General features: G+C 36.5%; 1 protein-coding gene across 1 annotated transcript in view; it reads right to left on the bottom strand.

The window, feature by feature from the left end:
• Positions 1 to 17,038, bottom strand: part of ANKS3 (ankyrin repeat and sterile alpha motif domain containing 3) — a 47,710-nt gene that overhangs the window by 27,951 nt on the left and 2,721 nt on the right. Inside the window, exons 2-5 of the mRNA XM_044658988.1 lie at positions 14,017 to 14,188; positions 9,236 to 9,434; positions 8,976 to 9,097; positions 2,376 to 2,457 (exon numbers count right to left, since the gene is read on the bottom strand). Coding sequence (XP_044514923.1) covers positions 2,376 to 2,457; positions 8,976 to 9,097; positions 9,236 to 9,434; positions 14,017 to 14,186 — 573 coding nt within the window. The 5' untranslated portion in view covers positions 14,187 to 14,188. The remainder of the gene's footprint in view (positions 1 to 2,375; positions 2,458 to 8,975; positions 9,098 to 9,235; positions 9,435 to 14,016; positions 14,189 to 17,038) is intronic.

Here is a 17,038-nt window from a genome sequence, read left to right on the forward strand (position 1 = left end):
TAGGACTAAGGAAGAGGAGAAAAGGAAAAGTACATTTCATAAAATCCAACCCTTATTACTTTGTTCTATGAGGCTATCTCCAAATTTTTCCCGATTTATAGAGTATCTATTATTGAATGAGTTTAAAATTAAGAGACAAGAGGAAGAACACTTGTTTAGCAATGGAAATTTCCTCTCACTCACCCATACTTAATGAATGAAAGAAAACCATCCATGCATTTAATACCATTTCTTAGACACATTCAATATACAAAGCACTGTGCTAGACAAAGAGGGGAAAGATACAACTGGATCAAAGACAGAAAGAATTGTGATAATTATCTTCCTAATGAGACAAACAGAATGAGACATTTTCAGATATGGAAAAATGTGGGAATTAGTTTTACTTGACTGCATATTTGTTACAAGGGTTTCAGTTTTCTTTTAAATTGGGGATAGGGTAGAAAGGAAAGAATATAGATGCTTGTTAATTGAAAAAATAAAATGAAAGATAAAAAAAATAAAATTTAAACTATAATATAATCTTACATGTGCTGAACCATTTCATATTCATTGTTACTTGTCTCTACATAACACATCATAGAATTGCAAACTTTTAGCATAAACTTCTCTAACATCCCTAAGTCCAAACCTTCATTTTATAAATGAAGAAATCAAGGCTCAGAGTGGTAAAGAAGCAACTTCTCTGAAGTCACAAATCAAGCTACTGGGATAATAATGGGAAAAAGACTTTTTTTTATGAGTCTCTAGTATCACCAAGTCTAAACAAAAGGATGGTTCTAGTGATGTCTAAGTCTAAGACTTGTAAGGGGCCTCTGGGGTCACCCTCTTTGGTTGGCCTACAAGTAAGTACAATCAATTAATGGTTAAAGTGAAGTGACTCTGGTTGTGACTTAAACAAAAAGTTTGTCTTAAAAATACAATTTCCAAGAAAGCTTTTTTTAAAACCTACATATACAGGGGTCAGCTGGGTAGCTCAGTGGATTGAGAGTCAGGCCTAGAGACAGGAGGTCCTAGGTTCAAATCTGGCCTCAGACACTTCCCAACTGTGTGACCCTGGGCAAGTCACTTGACTCCCATTGCCCACCCTTACCACTCTTCCACCTAGGAGCCAATACACAGAAGTTAAGGGTTTAAAAATGTAAAAAACAAACAAACAAAAAAACCTACATATACAGTGGGCATTACTTTAGCCTGGACCTCAGGTTATACTTTTTTAAAAGATAAGACTTTTTCTCAGGGTGAAAGGAGAAAAAAGAAGAATCTCAGCTGGTCTAAGAGGACAATGATATCATCAACAATTGGGAGACATAGACCATAAAGGATAAATAATTGTACAATATTAATATCAACAAACATTTGTTGAGTACTTTAAGGTTGACAAAGTATTTACATACATTCTATCACTTGATCCTTACAACAACTCTGTGATATATGAATACTTTTATTATTTCCATTTTACAGACAATGAAATTAAGTCAAGTTTATGTGACTTGCTCAGGATTAGCTAGTGAATACTTGAGGAAGGATCTGAACCCAGATCTTCTAGACTCATATTCAATGCTCTATCCATTGTACCACTACCAATTTCCAATAGTTCAAATCAAAGAGGCACTAATTGAAATTAACAGATAATCCACCTGATTGGATCAAGGACACAGACCAGTTTTCTGAGACAGGAAAATCTGACATGAGAGTAACCCTTGCCTTGATTCATCTGACCATATTCTGGATCTGGATGCATTCTCTATTGCATGCTGACTAGTTAATGGGGAGGTTGCTGATGAAAAGATAAAAACTGTCCCTCAGAGTTAAGATTTTACTACACTCAGCCATCATGCTGTCTGGTTAACTTAGAAATGTTGTTTTGGGCAGCAGAACAGCTAGAAGGCAGAAAGAATTCATGTGAACTCTCTTAAACACACACTAAGCCACTGCTGACTATTGTCAACTCTTGATGAATAGCACTAATGTTAGAATTGCAGTGCATATGTAATCCCAAAGGACAAGTCTCCAGATACTTTCTTATACAATTTACTATTTCTCATATATATGGATTCAATTGCACACACAGACTGATTAATGCAGGGAACATGATGGGCAGCTATGTGGCAAAAATACCAGAGCTGGAAAACAAAGGAAATTAGTTCTGGTACCTAACTAGTCACCAATGGATCATGGGTCACATAAGTCTGCGAAGCAGATAAGCAACAATTAATCCTACATCACTCATATTTTTGAGATATGCTACTATACAACCATTGTGGTAGCAGACAGAAGTCTTTTTGTTTTTATTCAGGAAAGGAAGTCTATTATATATTTAACTCCTAGATGCCAAGATTCCTTCCTAGTTGTGGTTAAATAGGCACACTTACATGGTTCAGAAGATACTGGACAATTATTTCATGGCCAGAAGCAGCTGCTTCCATCAAAGGAGTAAATCCATAAGTTGGCTCCCTGCAAGACAGAAGCTAAAGTCAAAAGTCACCACAAAGAATGAAGTTTTCTATTTTCATTCTACAAAAAACATTCACCTTTGTCCATTCTCAGAGTCAAATATCAAAAATGATCTCCAAGGGCAGTTAGGTGGTTCAGTGGTAAAATAAATGAAAGTAAAATTATTAAATGTAATATTAATAAAATATTGTGGTCGCAGTTATAAAATTTATTCTCAAGTCAGGAGTTCCTTAGTAGCTCTTAACAACATAATTTTATCTTTATTTCTTTATTTCTTTGTTTGTTTATTTGTTTTTTCTTGTTTTCTTTTGTTTTCATCTTGGAGTCAATACAATGTATTGGCTCCAAGGCAGAAGAGTGGTAAGGGCTAGGCAATGAGAGTTACGTGACTTGCCCAGGGTCACACAGCTGGGAAGTGTCTGAGGTCAAATTTGAACCTAGGATCTCCTATTTTTAGGCCTGGCTCTCAATCCACTGAGCTACCCAGCTGCCCCCAACAACATAATTTTAATAAAAATGGAGATATATGAAAAAAGGGAAATGAAGGAAGGGGACAGAAAATCTCACCTCTTTAGAAAAATACTTAAATTGAAATCCCAAGCCTACTAAGCTGCTTAGCCTGCAAAAGCCCTCCAGTGTCAATCTCCAGAGAGAGAGAGCAAGAGAGAGCAAGAGCTCCGCCCTACACCTTTTATCCATCCTCCATGCCCCTACCACTACATACTCACACAAAAAATGGGGTGTGGGATAAGACAAACTTAGAGAGTGGTTTCTATCATCACAGTGGCCTACAGACAGAAGGTCTTCTATTCAAATCTCACCTCAGACACTTCCTGGATGTGTGACCCTGTGCAAGTCATGTAACCCCCACTGCCTAGCCCTTATTGCTCTTTTGCCTTTGAACTAATACACAGTATTGATTCTAAGGTTGTGTAAATAGAATTAGCTCGATCCCATTAATAGTCAAAAATCTACTCAACCCAGGCGTGCTAATGATGTCACTCCCACCTCCCTTAGTGGGGAGGGGAGACGAGTTACCCACACGTGACAATAAGTAACAAATCAAGAATAAGGGACTGCCCTTTGGGCAGTCCAAATCAATGTAGAAACTGCCATTTGTCCATTTGAATTAGAGGTGGACCACAGGAAGTGATGAAAGACACGATCTCTTTAAGTAAGTGAGTGAACTTCCTGTGGGGGCAGTTGCCGTCTGGAACTGGAGGAAGAAGCATCTCCTGAGACCACAGACAGCTTATACTCTGTATTGTCACGTGGGTAAGTTAGGCTGGCTTCCTTGGCCTAGCTGGGCCAATTCTAAACTCTGCCTATCCGGCTGTTGGGCCTTGCGGATTACAGCTTCATTTATTTAGACTTCTAACCTCCCTCTTCTCTTTATCCCTACTCACCTTCCTGATTGTAAATAAACTCCTCAACCCGATGCTGACTTGGGTCTGATTTAATTACGGAATCAACCTGAATTGTTGATTCCTGGCGGCCACATATTTTAAAGATATAACTATAATAACTAAATTTTAATTCTTACAGGTGGGAGGTAAGGGTTGTAAAAAAAAAAGTGATCTATCATCCTCCAATGAACTCTTAAGAGTATTCTCTTATGCATTTACAATATTAATGTATTACAGGTGTCTGTCTCTTTTAGACTATAAACTCTGTGGGCAGAGCACTAAATCTTACTTATCTTTTTTAACTCTCTTAGCATGAAAAGCACTTCAGCACTTACAAGTATTTGTTGATTTAAAAGACAAATTAAAAAAAAGACAAATTAACACTTAGTTCTCCTACATTTTATCTAATACCAAAAAAAGTACTCTTTTTTACAAGTATTGTTTTTATTTCCATCAGATTCCCTTTCTAAAAGGAGATTCTAATATAGCTTTCCATCCTAGTAATTTCCAAGATGACTTCATTGTATTAATAGACTTCAAACTATATTATAAAGCAATAATCTTCAAAACTATTTGATACTGCTTGAAAAATAGCTAATAGAACAGAGTAGATACAAAAGAATCATAAATAACTGAACTTAGTAACCCAGTGGATGCTAAATTCTAAAACAGGAACCCTAGGGGGGGAAAAAAACCTTCCTATTTGATAAGAATTACTAGGTAAACTAAAAAGAAATTTGATAGAAATTAAACCTAGACCAACATCTTACACTCTATTTCAAAATAAATTCAAATTGGTTATGTGTCCTAAACTTTAAAGATCACAGCTAAAAAAAAAGGAAAAAAAGAAAGAAAGAAAAAGAAGAAGAAACCCAGACTAGGTATCTTCCATAGCCACAAGTAGAGGGTAAATTCTTAACCAAACAATGGATAGAGGTGATTACAATAAATTAAAAAGAATACTTTTGATCATATGAAATCAAAGTGTCTAGTCAAACAAAATTAATGCAATGTGGACAAAAAATTGGAAAAAATACTCAGAATAAAATATCTCTCATAAAGGTCTGATATAAAAAATATATGGGCAACTAAAAGATACCACAAGCCAAAAAGGTACTACAAGCCAATCACCAATAGGTAAGTGGCCAGCAGAGATTAATCAATACTTCTAAGTTTCAGTTGCAAGTAGAATAGTGGTAAGGGATAGGCAACTGGGGTTAAGTGATTTGCCCAGGGTCACAAAACTTGGACATTTCTGAGGCCACATTTGAACCCAGGACCTCCCATCTCCAGGCCTGGTTCTCTAACCATTGAGACACCTAGCTGTCCCATTGATAGACAGTAAAAGAAAATTACAAACTATTAGCAACCCTATTAAAGATGTCAAATCAACAAGCATTTATTAAGCACTTACCAAAAGCCAGGCATTGTGCTAAGCTTCAAAGACAGCTAGATGGTACAATGGATAGAGCACTGGGTCTAGAGTCAGGGAGATCTGAATACAAATCTGATCTCATTTACTTATTAGCTGTATGACCCTGCACGAGTCACTTAACCTCTGACTGCCTCAGTTTTCTCAACTGTAAAAAGGGAATAATAACAGCATTTATTTCATAGGGTTGTTGTGAGGATCAAATAATATTTATGAAAAACTTAGCATAGTGCCTGGCACATTGTAAGTACTTTATAATGTTTCTTATCTGATAATAAAAACCTATGATTTATCACTTGTTTATATGGGTATAGGATTTGGGGTTTGGGTTTTAAAAGACTAATCTATTACAAAAATGAATAATATGGAACTAGGTATTGAGTGATAACACATGTATAACCCAGTGAAATTGCTTGTCGGCTCTAGGAGGGGGGAAAGAAGAAGGGAGAGAGAACATGAATCATGTAACCATGGAAAAATACTTAAAAATAAACTTAATATAAAAAAATAATGCTTGTTCTCTCTCCCCTCCCCTAAGTGCTTGGGATATGAAGAAAGGCAAAAAGACAGTTCTGCTCTCAAAGAGATCACAGTCTAAAGGGAGAAGGAACATACAAACGACTACTTATAAACAAGCTCTATACTGGATAATTGGAGATAATCAATAGATGAAGGCGCTAGCATTAAGGAGGAATGGAAAAGGCTTCTTCTTGTAGAGACAAGATTTTATCTGGGGTTTAAAAGAAACTAGAGAAGCCAGGAAGCAAAGATGAGGATGGAGAGAATCCCACTCAAGGAAGAACCAGTAATGTAATGAGGAGGGAGAATTCACCAAATCACAAGAGACATGAAAATCAAAGCAATTCTGAAGTTTTGCCGGAAACAGTTGACGTTATAAAACTTATAGAAAGTCAGGCACATTATAAACTCTAGGTGGAGCTCTGAATTTAGTAAACAAACATTAAGTGCTTACATAGGTACTGTGCTAAGGACAAAAAGAAAGACAGTTCTCTTCTTTCTTTCATTCTGCTAGGAAAGGTGTTTGACTAGAAAGATGAGGGGTTTAAGGGGAGAAGGGACATGGTGGTAAAGTCTGAGAGCCAGAAGCAGAACCAGGAGAGGAATGAAGGCTGGCTAGCCTGGGCCCATCCTCAAAATGACTGCTCTGGAAAGACCTCACCACTGGAAGATGGGGGCTATAATAAAGACAGATTATTCCCCAAAAGTAACTAAGAGACTAAGAGGTTCCATTGCTTGGTATATATCAAGGAGGTCAATGATGAAAAGAAAAGTCTCAAATACACCAAAATATTTATAGAAAAGAATTCTAATAGCAAGTTTTTGGAAGCAAAGTAGATACCCACAGATTGAGGAAAGGCTAAACAAGCTATGGTACACGAATAAAATGGATTACTGTTCTGTACAAAATACTATGATAAATACAGAGAAACATGGGAAGACATATTAAATGATGAGAAGTGGAATAAGCAGAACCAGGAAAACCACACAATGACTATATTTATATAAATGGAAAGAACAATAAAATGATCAAACTTGAATGCTGTGAAACTTTAATGACCAATTTTAGTTTCAAAGATATGAAAAGGCATCTTCCCCACTTCTTTGCAGAGGTACAAAACAATGCATATGATATCAGACTATTTCTCTGCATTGTTTAATTTTTCTGAATTGCTTGTTTCTGTCCCCTTTTCTAGTCTTTGTTAGATGAAGAGCTCTCAGGGAAGGGGAAGAAGGTTACACTGGAAATGTAGAATGTAAAAACAAAAAGAAATAAAATGCATTTTACAAAATAGACTATTTTTCACTTTCTCTCTCATTAAAATTAAGTGGAAAAGTTATTTAAATCAGCATCATTGATGCATTTGGTTCTATCCTTGAGTTTCTGTTTTGTTAAAAAAAAAAAAAAAAAAAAAAAAAAGACTTTTTCCTGACAGCAATTTCTCACCTTCCAGTCCATATAGCCAGCAAATGCCAGAAAAACTGTTAAAAAAAACCTTCAGGATGAGAAAGTGTTCCAAATCTCTAATAATTAGAGAAATGCAAATCAAAACAACTCTGAGGTATCACCTCACACCTAGCAGATTGGCTAAAATGAAAGAAGGGGAGAGTAATGAATGTTGGAGGGGATGTGGCAAAATTGGGACATTAATGCATTGCTGGTGGAGCTGTGAACTGATCCAGCCATTCTGGCTGGCAATTTGGAATCATGCTCAAAGGGCTATAAAAGAATGCCTGCCCTTTGATCCAGCCATACCATTGCTGGGTTTGTACCCCAAAGAGATCATAGATAAACAGACTTGTACGAAAATATTTATAGCTGCGCTTTTTGTGGTGGCAACAAATTGGAAAAGGAGGGTATGTCCTTCAATTGGGGAATGGCTGAACAAACTGTGGTATATGCAGGTGATGGAATACTATTGTGCTAAAAGGAATAATAAACTGGAGGAGTTCCAGGCGAACTGGAGAGACCTCCGGGAACAGATGCAGAGCGAAAGGAGCAGAGCCAGAAGAACATTGTACACAGAGACTGAAATACTGTGGTAAAATTGAATGTAATGGACCTCTGTACCAGCAGCAATACAATGACCCAGGACAATTCTGAGGGATTTATGGTAAAGAATGCTACCCACATTCAGAGGAAGGACTGCAGGAGAGGAAACATATAGGAAAAACAACTGCTTGAACGCATGGGTCGGGGTGGACATGATTGGGGATGTGGACTCGAAACTACCACACCAATGCAACTACCAACAATTTGGAATTGGTCTTGATCAAGGACACATGACAAAACTAGTGGAAATGTGCATCAGCCATGGGTAGGGGGAGTGCGGGGGGCGAAAGGGAAGGGAGGAGCATGAATCATGTAACCATGTTAAAAATGAATATTAATAAATGTTTGGGAAAAAAAACCTTCAGGATACTTTTTTTATGCTCAAAAAAATATTCACTGTATCCCTACTGTATAGAGGGAGCTGTGTTTCTTCCCAACAACCCTCCCCTGAAATGCTCTTCCTCTTCCTCTCATGAATCCTACTCAACCTTAGAGACCCATCAACTTATATCCACAAAACCCTCCCTGATAATTCCAGGTGACAGATCTCTTGCCTATTTTTGACCATCTATATAGTATCATCTATAGTAAACTATGTTGTCTGAACAATATATTTTAGCATCTAATTACATTTGCTTTGTAAGTTAAAGGCAGAAACTATGCTGGATGTTTCTTTTGTATCCCTTGCCATTCCCATTTCATGCCCTTTTCTAGGTACTCAATAAATACTTATACACCTGAACGTTACTCTTATGAAGCATCTATTTTTTTTTTTAACCCTTACCTTCTGTCTTAGAATTAATACAATGTATAGGTTCCAAGGCAGAAGAGTGGTAAAGACTAGGGCAATTGGGGTTAAGTGACTTGTTCAGGGTCATAAGTAGGAAATATCTGAGACCAAATTTGAACCCAGGACCTCTTGTAACCAGACCTGGCATTACTTATTCACTGAGCCACCTAGATGCCCTGGAACATCTATTTTAATTTTATTGGCAAGGGCAGAATTACCAGGTTTTTTTCTTTATGGTTGGAAGGACCAGAAAAAATTCTAATTGCCACCTAAAACTTTGAAAGAAAAATAAAGAACTCTCTGTTGATCTTATTTTACCTTAAGTTCGCATTAGCTCCATTGTCCAAAAGAAACTTGACCATCTGCTGGTGTCCAGCACTGGTGCAATGAAAGAGAGCAGTCCAGCCATGAATGTCTTTCATTTCTAACTCTGCACCTTGCTTCGAAAAAATTGAATAATGATCATTATTGCAATAACTGTTGCTTCATAAAGAAATAATTTAGAAATGAATATAAAAAACAACCCTCTAAATGGTACAGTTCTGTGCTAATGGCTAGAATGCCACATCTTAGCTCACCTGGAGAAGAAAGTAGGCAATGCTCTCATTTCCACAACTAGATGCTAGCATCAAGGGTGTTTGGCCTTCAGGGGTTGGAACGTTGACCTTGACTCCTGCCTCCAGCAGCAGGTGCACAATGGTGTCATGGCCAATGTAGGAAGCATACATAAGAGGGGTCCAGCCACCACAGTTCTTCTTATTTAAATCCAACTCTCTCCTAAGCAAACAAAGGAATCCTAAATAGTACCAGTAACAATAGGTCTCTTCACCATTTAACCAAAAAAACACCAATGAGAAGATAGGAAAGAAAAGACAGGGAGTGAACTATGATACTGAAAATAATTATAATTAAAAAAAACATTTTTAAAGTTATTTTTTTACTATCATTGGATATTTCCTTGGGTTGGCATCCAAAGAAATGTTTCTTATTTGTTTTAAAACCAAAATAGAGGTTCCTTTGTCTCTCAACATCTGGTTCACAAGTCCACCTATGATTTCATATTTAGATTTTCCTATCCCTTTTATTCTATGGTCAATTTTTCTTTCATAGAATCAAAGTGTTCGAGAATTAGAAGGGATACCAGCAACCATCTAATCCAATATTCACATATAAAATTCACTATAACATATTTAACTTTCATAATAAAGACTGACTCTTGATCTCTACCTTTTTTTTCTATATCAGAAAACTGCTGTCCCTCTCAAAGTAAGGGTGAAAACAAGAAAAGAACAAGAAAATGATTTGACTCTACTAATATGGCTTCTTTCTTTTTCTTTTTGCTCCTTCCTGCTCTCAGAAAATCCACATTCCTACCCAGCATCCTAGTCAGCTTCAGCCAATTCAGAAAAAGATCAAAGGGAGAGTTCCCCCCTTCTGAATCTTCTCACCATTTTGTTTTCTATGACTCAGTTCATAAGAGATGGCAATGAAGCTCTGGACAGTAACAGCAAGCAAAGCAAAAAAAGTAAAAAGTAAAAATTGCCCCTGATCACCAGGTTTAAAATTTTCCTCTTAGCTCTTTGTGGCAAGTAGTAGAATGTTTCGGGGAGCAGGATCCAACCAGAAAGATGATTTTCTTGGCTAAGAAGTTAAGACTGAAAAGTCTGTTCTGTAGTTTAGGGTATAAGAAGTCTCACGAAAAGCAGTGTTTTAGGGAATCGAAAAAAGATAACTATGAATAAATATCACTAATGAATACCAATGCAAAATATCAAAGAAAATATTAATCAAGAGGCTAATATAAAATAACATATAAAAAGGATTGTCAATTTTGACCGAGTTTGATTTGTATTAGGAATGCAGTATACATAAAATCACAGGTTAAAAGCTGGAAGAGAGAGGAGTTCAGAGTCAGTCTTAAATATGTGTAATTCTGAGGAAGTCACCTAATCTGAGACTCAGTTTCATTATCTATAACATGAGAGTTTTAAAAAAGCATCTGTTTTATATTTATAGCCATGCTCTTTGTGGTGGTAAAAACTGAAAAATGAAAAATGCCCTTTTATTTGGGAATGGCTGAAGAAATGGTGGTATCTGTTGGTTTTGGCTACTATTGTGCTCAAAGGACTAATGAACTGGAGGAATTCTATTAAAGAACGTTATCCACATTCAGAGGAAGAATGTGGGAGTAGAAACAGAAGAAAAACAACTGCTTGAACACTTGGGTTGTTGGGGATATTATTGGGAATGTGGACACTAAACAATCACCCTAGTGCTACTATCAATTATATGGAAATAGGTCATGATCAATGATGCATGTTAAACCCAGTGGAATTATGCATTGTCTGTGGGGGGGGGGGATTGAGGGAGAGGTAAAAAATATGAATCATGTAACTATAGAAAAATATTTTAAGTTAAAAAAATAAGTAAAAAAAAGCATCTGTTTTGCTATAAATGATATTTGACTTTATAAAATTTAAAATGCCTAACAAATGGGCTAATATGGAAATACGTTATACATGACTTCACATGTATCCTGGGTATTATATTACTTGCCTTTTCAATGGGTAAGGGAGGAACTACAGAGAAAAGAGAATTTGGAATTCAATAAATTTAAAATGAATGTTTAAAAATGTCTAACAAATGATACTAGCTAAGTAATTTTAAAATTATTCTTATTATGAACTAGAAAACCAAACACAAACATTTTTATCTCTAAAGGCTGCAAAATGAAGATTATACATGAAACTGGGATTCTTGTTATACCCAGCTTGCTTTTTAAATACAATTTTACAATGATAGTATCAATATTGTTCTGCTTATTTGTGTCCTCTTCTGGAATTTTTTCTTCTCTCTTCTGTGAACTTTAGAAAAAAAATTTATATTGAATTTAATTGATATCTCTCTGCTAACGATTCTCCATCCTAGTCCTACCCTTCAGACTTACATCTCCAACTATCTATTACACATACACATATGCCCCACAGACATCTTAAAACTCAGCATGTCCAAAACTGAACATCTTTCCCCCTAAAACCTTTACTCCTTATGAACTTCTTTATTATTGCCCAGAGCACCATTTCCTCAGCCACCCAGGCTCACAACTTTAGGTGTCATTCTCAACCACACACTCTCACTCACTACAGCCAAGCTGTTGCCAAGTCTTGGCAATGTTACCTTCATAACATCTCTCCTAAAATGCCCTCTTCTCTCTTCTGACACTGCAACTATCCTGGTCCAAGCCCTTAAAAATCACCTCATACCTGGACTATTGCAATAGCTTGCTGATTAGTCTTTCCTGCTATTTTGGCAGGTCTTTGCTCTTAGCTCCTTCACTTTGTAGCTGCTGCTCTGCCTAGTTTCAACTCCCCATACTTCTTTTTTTTTTTAACTTTTTTTTCAAACCCTTAACTTCTGTGTATTGGCTCCCAGGTGGAAGAGTGGTAAGGATAGGCAATGGAGGTCAAGTGACTTGCCCAGGGTCACACAGCTGGGAAGTGTTTGAGGCCAGATTTGAACCTAGGACCTCCCATCTCTAGGCCTGACTCTCAATCCACTGCACTACCCAGCTGCCCCTCCCCATACTTCTTAATTCATCACCATGTTGCTAATTCAAGCCTTGATTGACTCCACCTTTCTCAGCCTCTTCTCTCCTCTGATTGGAAGGACTGAGGGTGAAGTACCAAACTCCTCCCAATGCCTTCCTTTATAGAAGGCTGAAAATCAACACTCATGTCCCTTCACTTTGTATCTGCTGCCCTGGTTGATTTCCATTCTGGATGCACGGTACCCTTTGGTGTCTCTCCCTCCTCTTTCCTACTTTGCTTTGTATGTTGTTTCCTGCTTCAGCTTATAAGCTACTTGAGGGCATGGATTGCATTTCTTTTTATTAATTGTATTTCCAGGACTTAACACAATGCCTGGTACATAGTAGGCCCTTAAGAAATGTTTACTGGAAACTGTAGCTATCAAAAGTGTTGTTGGGACAGCTGGATATCTCAGTGAATTGAGAGTTAGGCCTAGAGACTGGAGGTCCTAGGTTCAAATCTGGCCTCAGACACTTCCCAGCTGTGTGACCCTGGGCAAGTCACTTGACCCCCATTGCCCACCCTTACCACTCTTCCACCTAGGAGCCAATACACAGAAGTTAAGGGTTTAAAAAAAAAGTGTTGCAAGTTAATTATGTTAACCTTCCTAAGGGTATTTGTATTTTAATAGGCTACCCTTAAAGATCAAATGTCAAGTCATAGTCTAATGGAGAAGACAATATGCAAACAACTATGGATAAACAAGATATACATAGGACAAACTGGAAATAATTTAAAGAGGAGAATGACTAGTATTAAGATCTTCAAAACTTGAATGAATCAATCACTAATAGCAGGAACATGGAAAATAAAGGAGATATTTCTGAACAAAGAGGTCTGCCTAAGCTTCAAATCATAATTATCATCCTAAAAACTCACATATCTAAGGTGTTTTAAGGCCTACAAGCTACTTTTAGCATAACATCCTTGTGAGGTTGGTGGTTCAAGAACTATTAGTACCATTTTATAGATAAGAACTGAGAAAGGGAATGTGACATGCCTATGGCTACAATGCTAATAAGTTCAAACCCAAGTCATGCCAGATAGGCAAGCTATATATACATAAAGTAAGCCCTCATAAAGGAGTAATAACTCTTTAAAAAAAACTTTGGAAGATTACAACTTATTTTCCTTTGACAAATTGCACATTTACTTGAATAGTTGGCTAATTTTTTTTTCAATCCTATTTCTTTTAAGGCTTTACTTTGGCTCCTCAGAAAACAGAAAAATTACCTATCTAGTTGTGGCTGGAATTTTGGAGCAAAAAGAGAAGAAATTAAACATATATGAAAAAAATTTCATATATATTAAAATGCAGAGTTTTGTAGTTAAGAGAGCTCTGCATTTGGAGCCAGAGGGCTCTGATTGGTCTAGTTCTTCTGTTTACCATAGGCCAATCATTTCACTTGTCAGGCTTCATTTTGAGCAGTCAAATGAGAAGCTTGGACTAGATAACCAAGTAAGGTAGATGGTTAAAAAATTTTGCAATTCTTAAATAGAAACCACAGAATTACCCAATCATGAAAATAAAACACATATTTATCAATCCAAAGGTTTTTTTCATTAGTTTTCCTCTCCTGCTCTCAATCACTAATAATGAAACCCACCTTATTTCTTACTTATCTGGCAAAAATAATTTACTGTCCATAGGCAAATGAATATTTATTCATTCAACACAATTACTACACGACTACTATTTGCAAAGTAAGAAGAAACAGTGAGTGGAAAGAGAAAACCTAAGAGAATTAATATTTCCCAATGTGCCCTCTTACCGCTGAATGCATTCCTTCACCACTTCATACTGCCCAATTGAAGAAGCTGTATGAATATCCAGGGGAACATCCAACTCTTCTCGACAGACTAGATGCCCTGGTCCATGCCATATGGATAAACTACGATTCAGCAGCTCAGATTCACTGGCTTCATCACTAAGTTCAGACATCTCTATAGTGAAAGAAAATATATGAAGTTCACTTTTTAAATATATTTTATATATATTCACATATGTTTTTATATCTTATATATAAATCCTGCTATTTGATTATCCTTTCATCCATCTTCTTTCACATGGCTGTCACATTAGCATACTGAGCCAATATATTTAAGAAAATTGGCTGTAAAAAAAATGTCCACATATAGAATTTCATTTTCCCATTAATTCTCATTTTAAATACTCAGTAACTAGGTAATGTTTAGACAGCATAGACAATATAACTTATGAGAAAGGATTTCTCAACCAATCCATTCTGGACTACTCTTATAATCTTAATAGGATATTATCTCATGCCAATGGAAGAGATTTGGATTCTACAATATTGAAAGGACTCTTGAAGCTGTTATAACTACAATTCTTTTAATTAAGTATGTGTTACATCTGTCCTTGTTTCATCAATTTCAAAAAACAGAAATTCAATTAGTTAACTCATTAAAAGGAGATCTGTATCCTTGGAGAAATGTTTTCAAAAAGTTAGAGAAAGATTACTTCCCCATCACATTTCGCAAGGTATTCACATGTTGAACCACATCAGTGAATGTCTCTCAGTCTCTAAACCATGAATTAAATGTTCCCCCAAATAAATTTACTTAGTGTTTGAAGCAAATGAACTATGTCACCTTACACTAGGAAACAAAAATGTATTAAATTATCAAATAATACACCCTTGCCAATTTCTAGTCCCTCTTTGGGAATCTATATAGCAAAATGACATGGATTTACTTTTTAAAACAGGCAGACTTTGATGCAACAAAGTCTTCCTACATAGCTGGAAGCTTTGACCAAATTTGTGGTTGGTCAACTATTCTCTAAAGTACTATTTTTTTTTCAATTTTTTAAAATTTAAATTTTAAAATTTAAAACCCTTACCTTCCATCTTGGAATCAATACTCTGTATTGGTTTCAAGGCAGAAGAGTGGTAAGGGCTAGGCAATGGGGGTCAAGTGACTTGCCCAGGGACACATAGCTAGGAAGTGTCTGAGGCCAAATTTGAACCCAGGACCTCCTGTCTCTAGGCCTGGCTCTCAAACCACTGAGCCACCCAACTGCCCCCCTAAAGTACTATTCTTGAATAACTAGTTATCCAGGACTTATATTTCCAAATGGAATTCCAAAAGTAAGCTTTATAAACTCTTTAAGTGCTCCAAGATTTGTACAGGTTAACTTTTCTAACAGAATATAACTTTGTGATCCTATTAAGCTTAGATAAGATGTATTTTGAGGATCAATGGATTTGCCTATCTCTAGTACAGACACAAACCTATAACCATTTCAGTTCATGAAGTAATGACTGTAAAGAGCTCCTTCAATTAGGCTACAATGCACAATTTATTCCCTTGTAGGGAATACAATCACAGGATTGTAAAACTTTTGAGCTAAAGAGAAGGTAGAGATGACTTAGTTCAACTCATTCACTTCACAAAGGAGGACTATGATATACGAAAATGAAGTGACTTTAAAACATTACCCACAGTTCCTATTTACTAAAAGGAAACACCTTTTACTCGGCTAGCCTAACAGATTCTGGCTAGATATTCAATTCAACAAATATTTAATAAGAATCTACTATGTCCAAAAACTACTGTTTTAGATGATGAAGATACAAAAATGGAAAATGATAATCCCTATCCTCAGGGCCCAAAAGACAGGTATAGGAAAAATGCTATGAAAAATCTGAAGAGAGAAAAATCAATTGAGGACACATGATATTGTGAAAAAAGGGCTGGATTTGGCATCCCAGAACTTTGGTTCAAATCCTAATCTAACAGTTTACTAGCAGTGTGTTTTAGGTAAGTCACTTAACCTCTATAGGTCCAGTTTCCTCCTCATACACTTTGAGGGTTGAACCAGAAAATGTTTCTTCTAATTCTAAATCTATGATCCTACTGTTACTTGGGCAGTGGGAAGAGTCAATCAAAATTTAATGTAGGAGGGCCCTCTAGGTGGCTTAGTAGATAGAAAACATGCCCTGGAGATGAGAAGTCCTGGGTCCAAATCTGGCCTCTGATACTTCTTAGCTATGTGACCCTGGGAAAGTCACCTAACTTTAACTGCCTAGCCCTTATAGCTCAGCTCTTAGGCCTTGAAACTAAGACTTAGTATCCATTCCAAGACTTATGTCTTGGTTTTAAAAAAAATTAATGTCAGAGATAGCAACTTCTCTTAGGCTTTGAGGAAGGATTTTAAAATTTAGAAATGTGAAAGGACAGAACACAACCTTCCAAGCATGGGGAAATATGACAAGCTCAAATAAATATGTAGAGGTGGAAAATATGTAGACAGGGGAACAGATTGGCTATATTTCAGAATCAACAAATGAGAAGTGAATAAAATAAGACTAGAAAGGTATGCTACTTACATATAGCAAAAGGTGCCATGGAATGTGTATTGTCCTAGTTCACATAATGATAAAATCATAGGTGCCTGGTGTATTATTGACAGCTTATCCTGGAGGCACTGAGGAATTATTAATGATTTCTGATCATTTTACTGCCAGCCAGATCTATGTATTAGGGAGATTACTTTTGCAGCTATGAGTTCTATCTGGTCTACAGGGAAAAGAAAGGAAAGGGGAGGAAAGGGGAAAGTAAAGTTAAATAAGCTCTAACAGAAGGTCAGGCAAAAGTAATGAAGATCTGAATCCTTCCTCAATTGGTTATAAAAGAAGAGGTAGAGGGATGATGAGGTTTTCAGGCTGTATAAGAAGAAAGATATAATGGGTTCAGGGTTGGTTATGTTCCACTTGAGGTGTCTATGGGATATTCAGATGGAAATAACCAGGGAGACAAAAATATAGGCCT

Source organism: Gracilinanus agilis, chromosome 1, assembly GCF_016433145.1.
Source record: "Gracilinanus agilis isolate LMUSP501 chromosome 1, AgileGrace, whole genome shotgun sequence".
Taxonomy (NCBI): Eukaryota; Metazoa; Chordata; class Mammalia; order Didelphimorphia; family Didelphidae; genus Gracilinanus; species Gracilinanus agilis.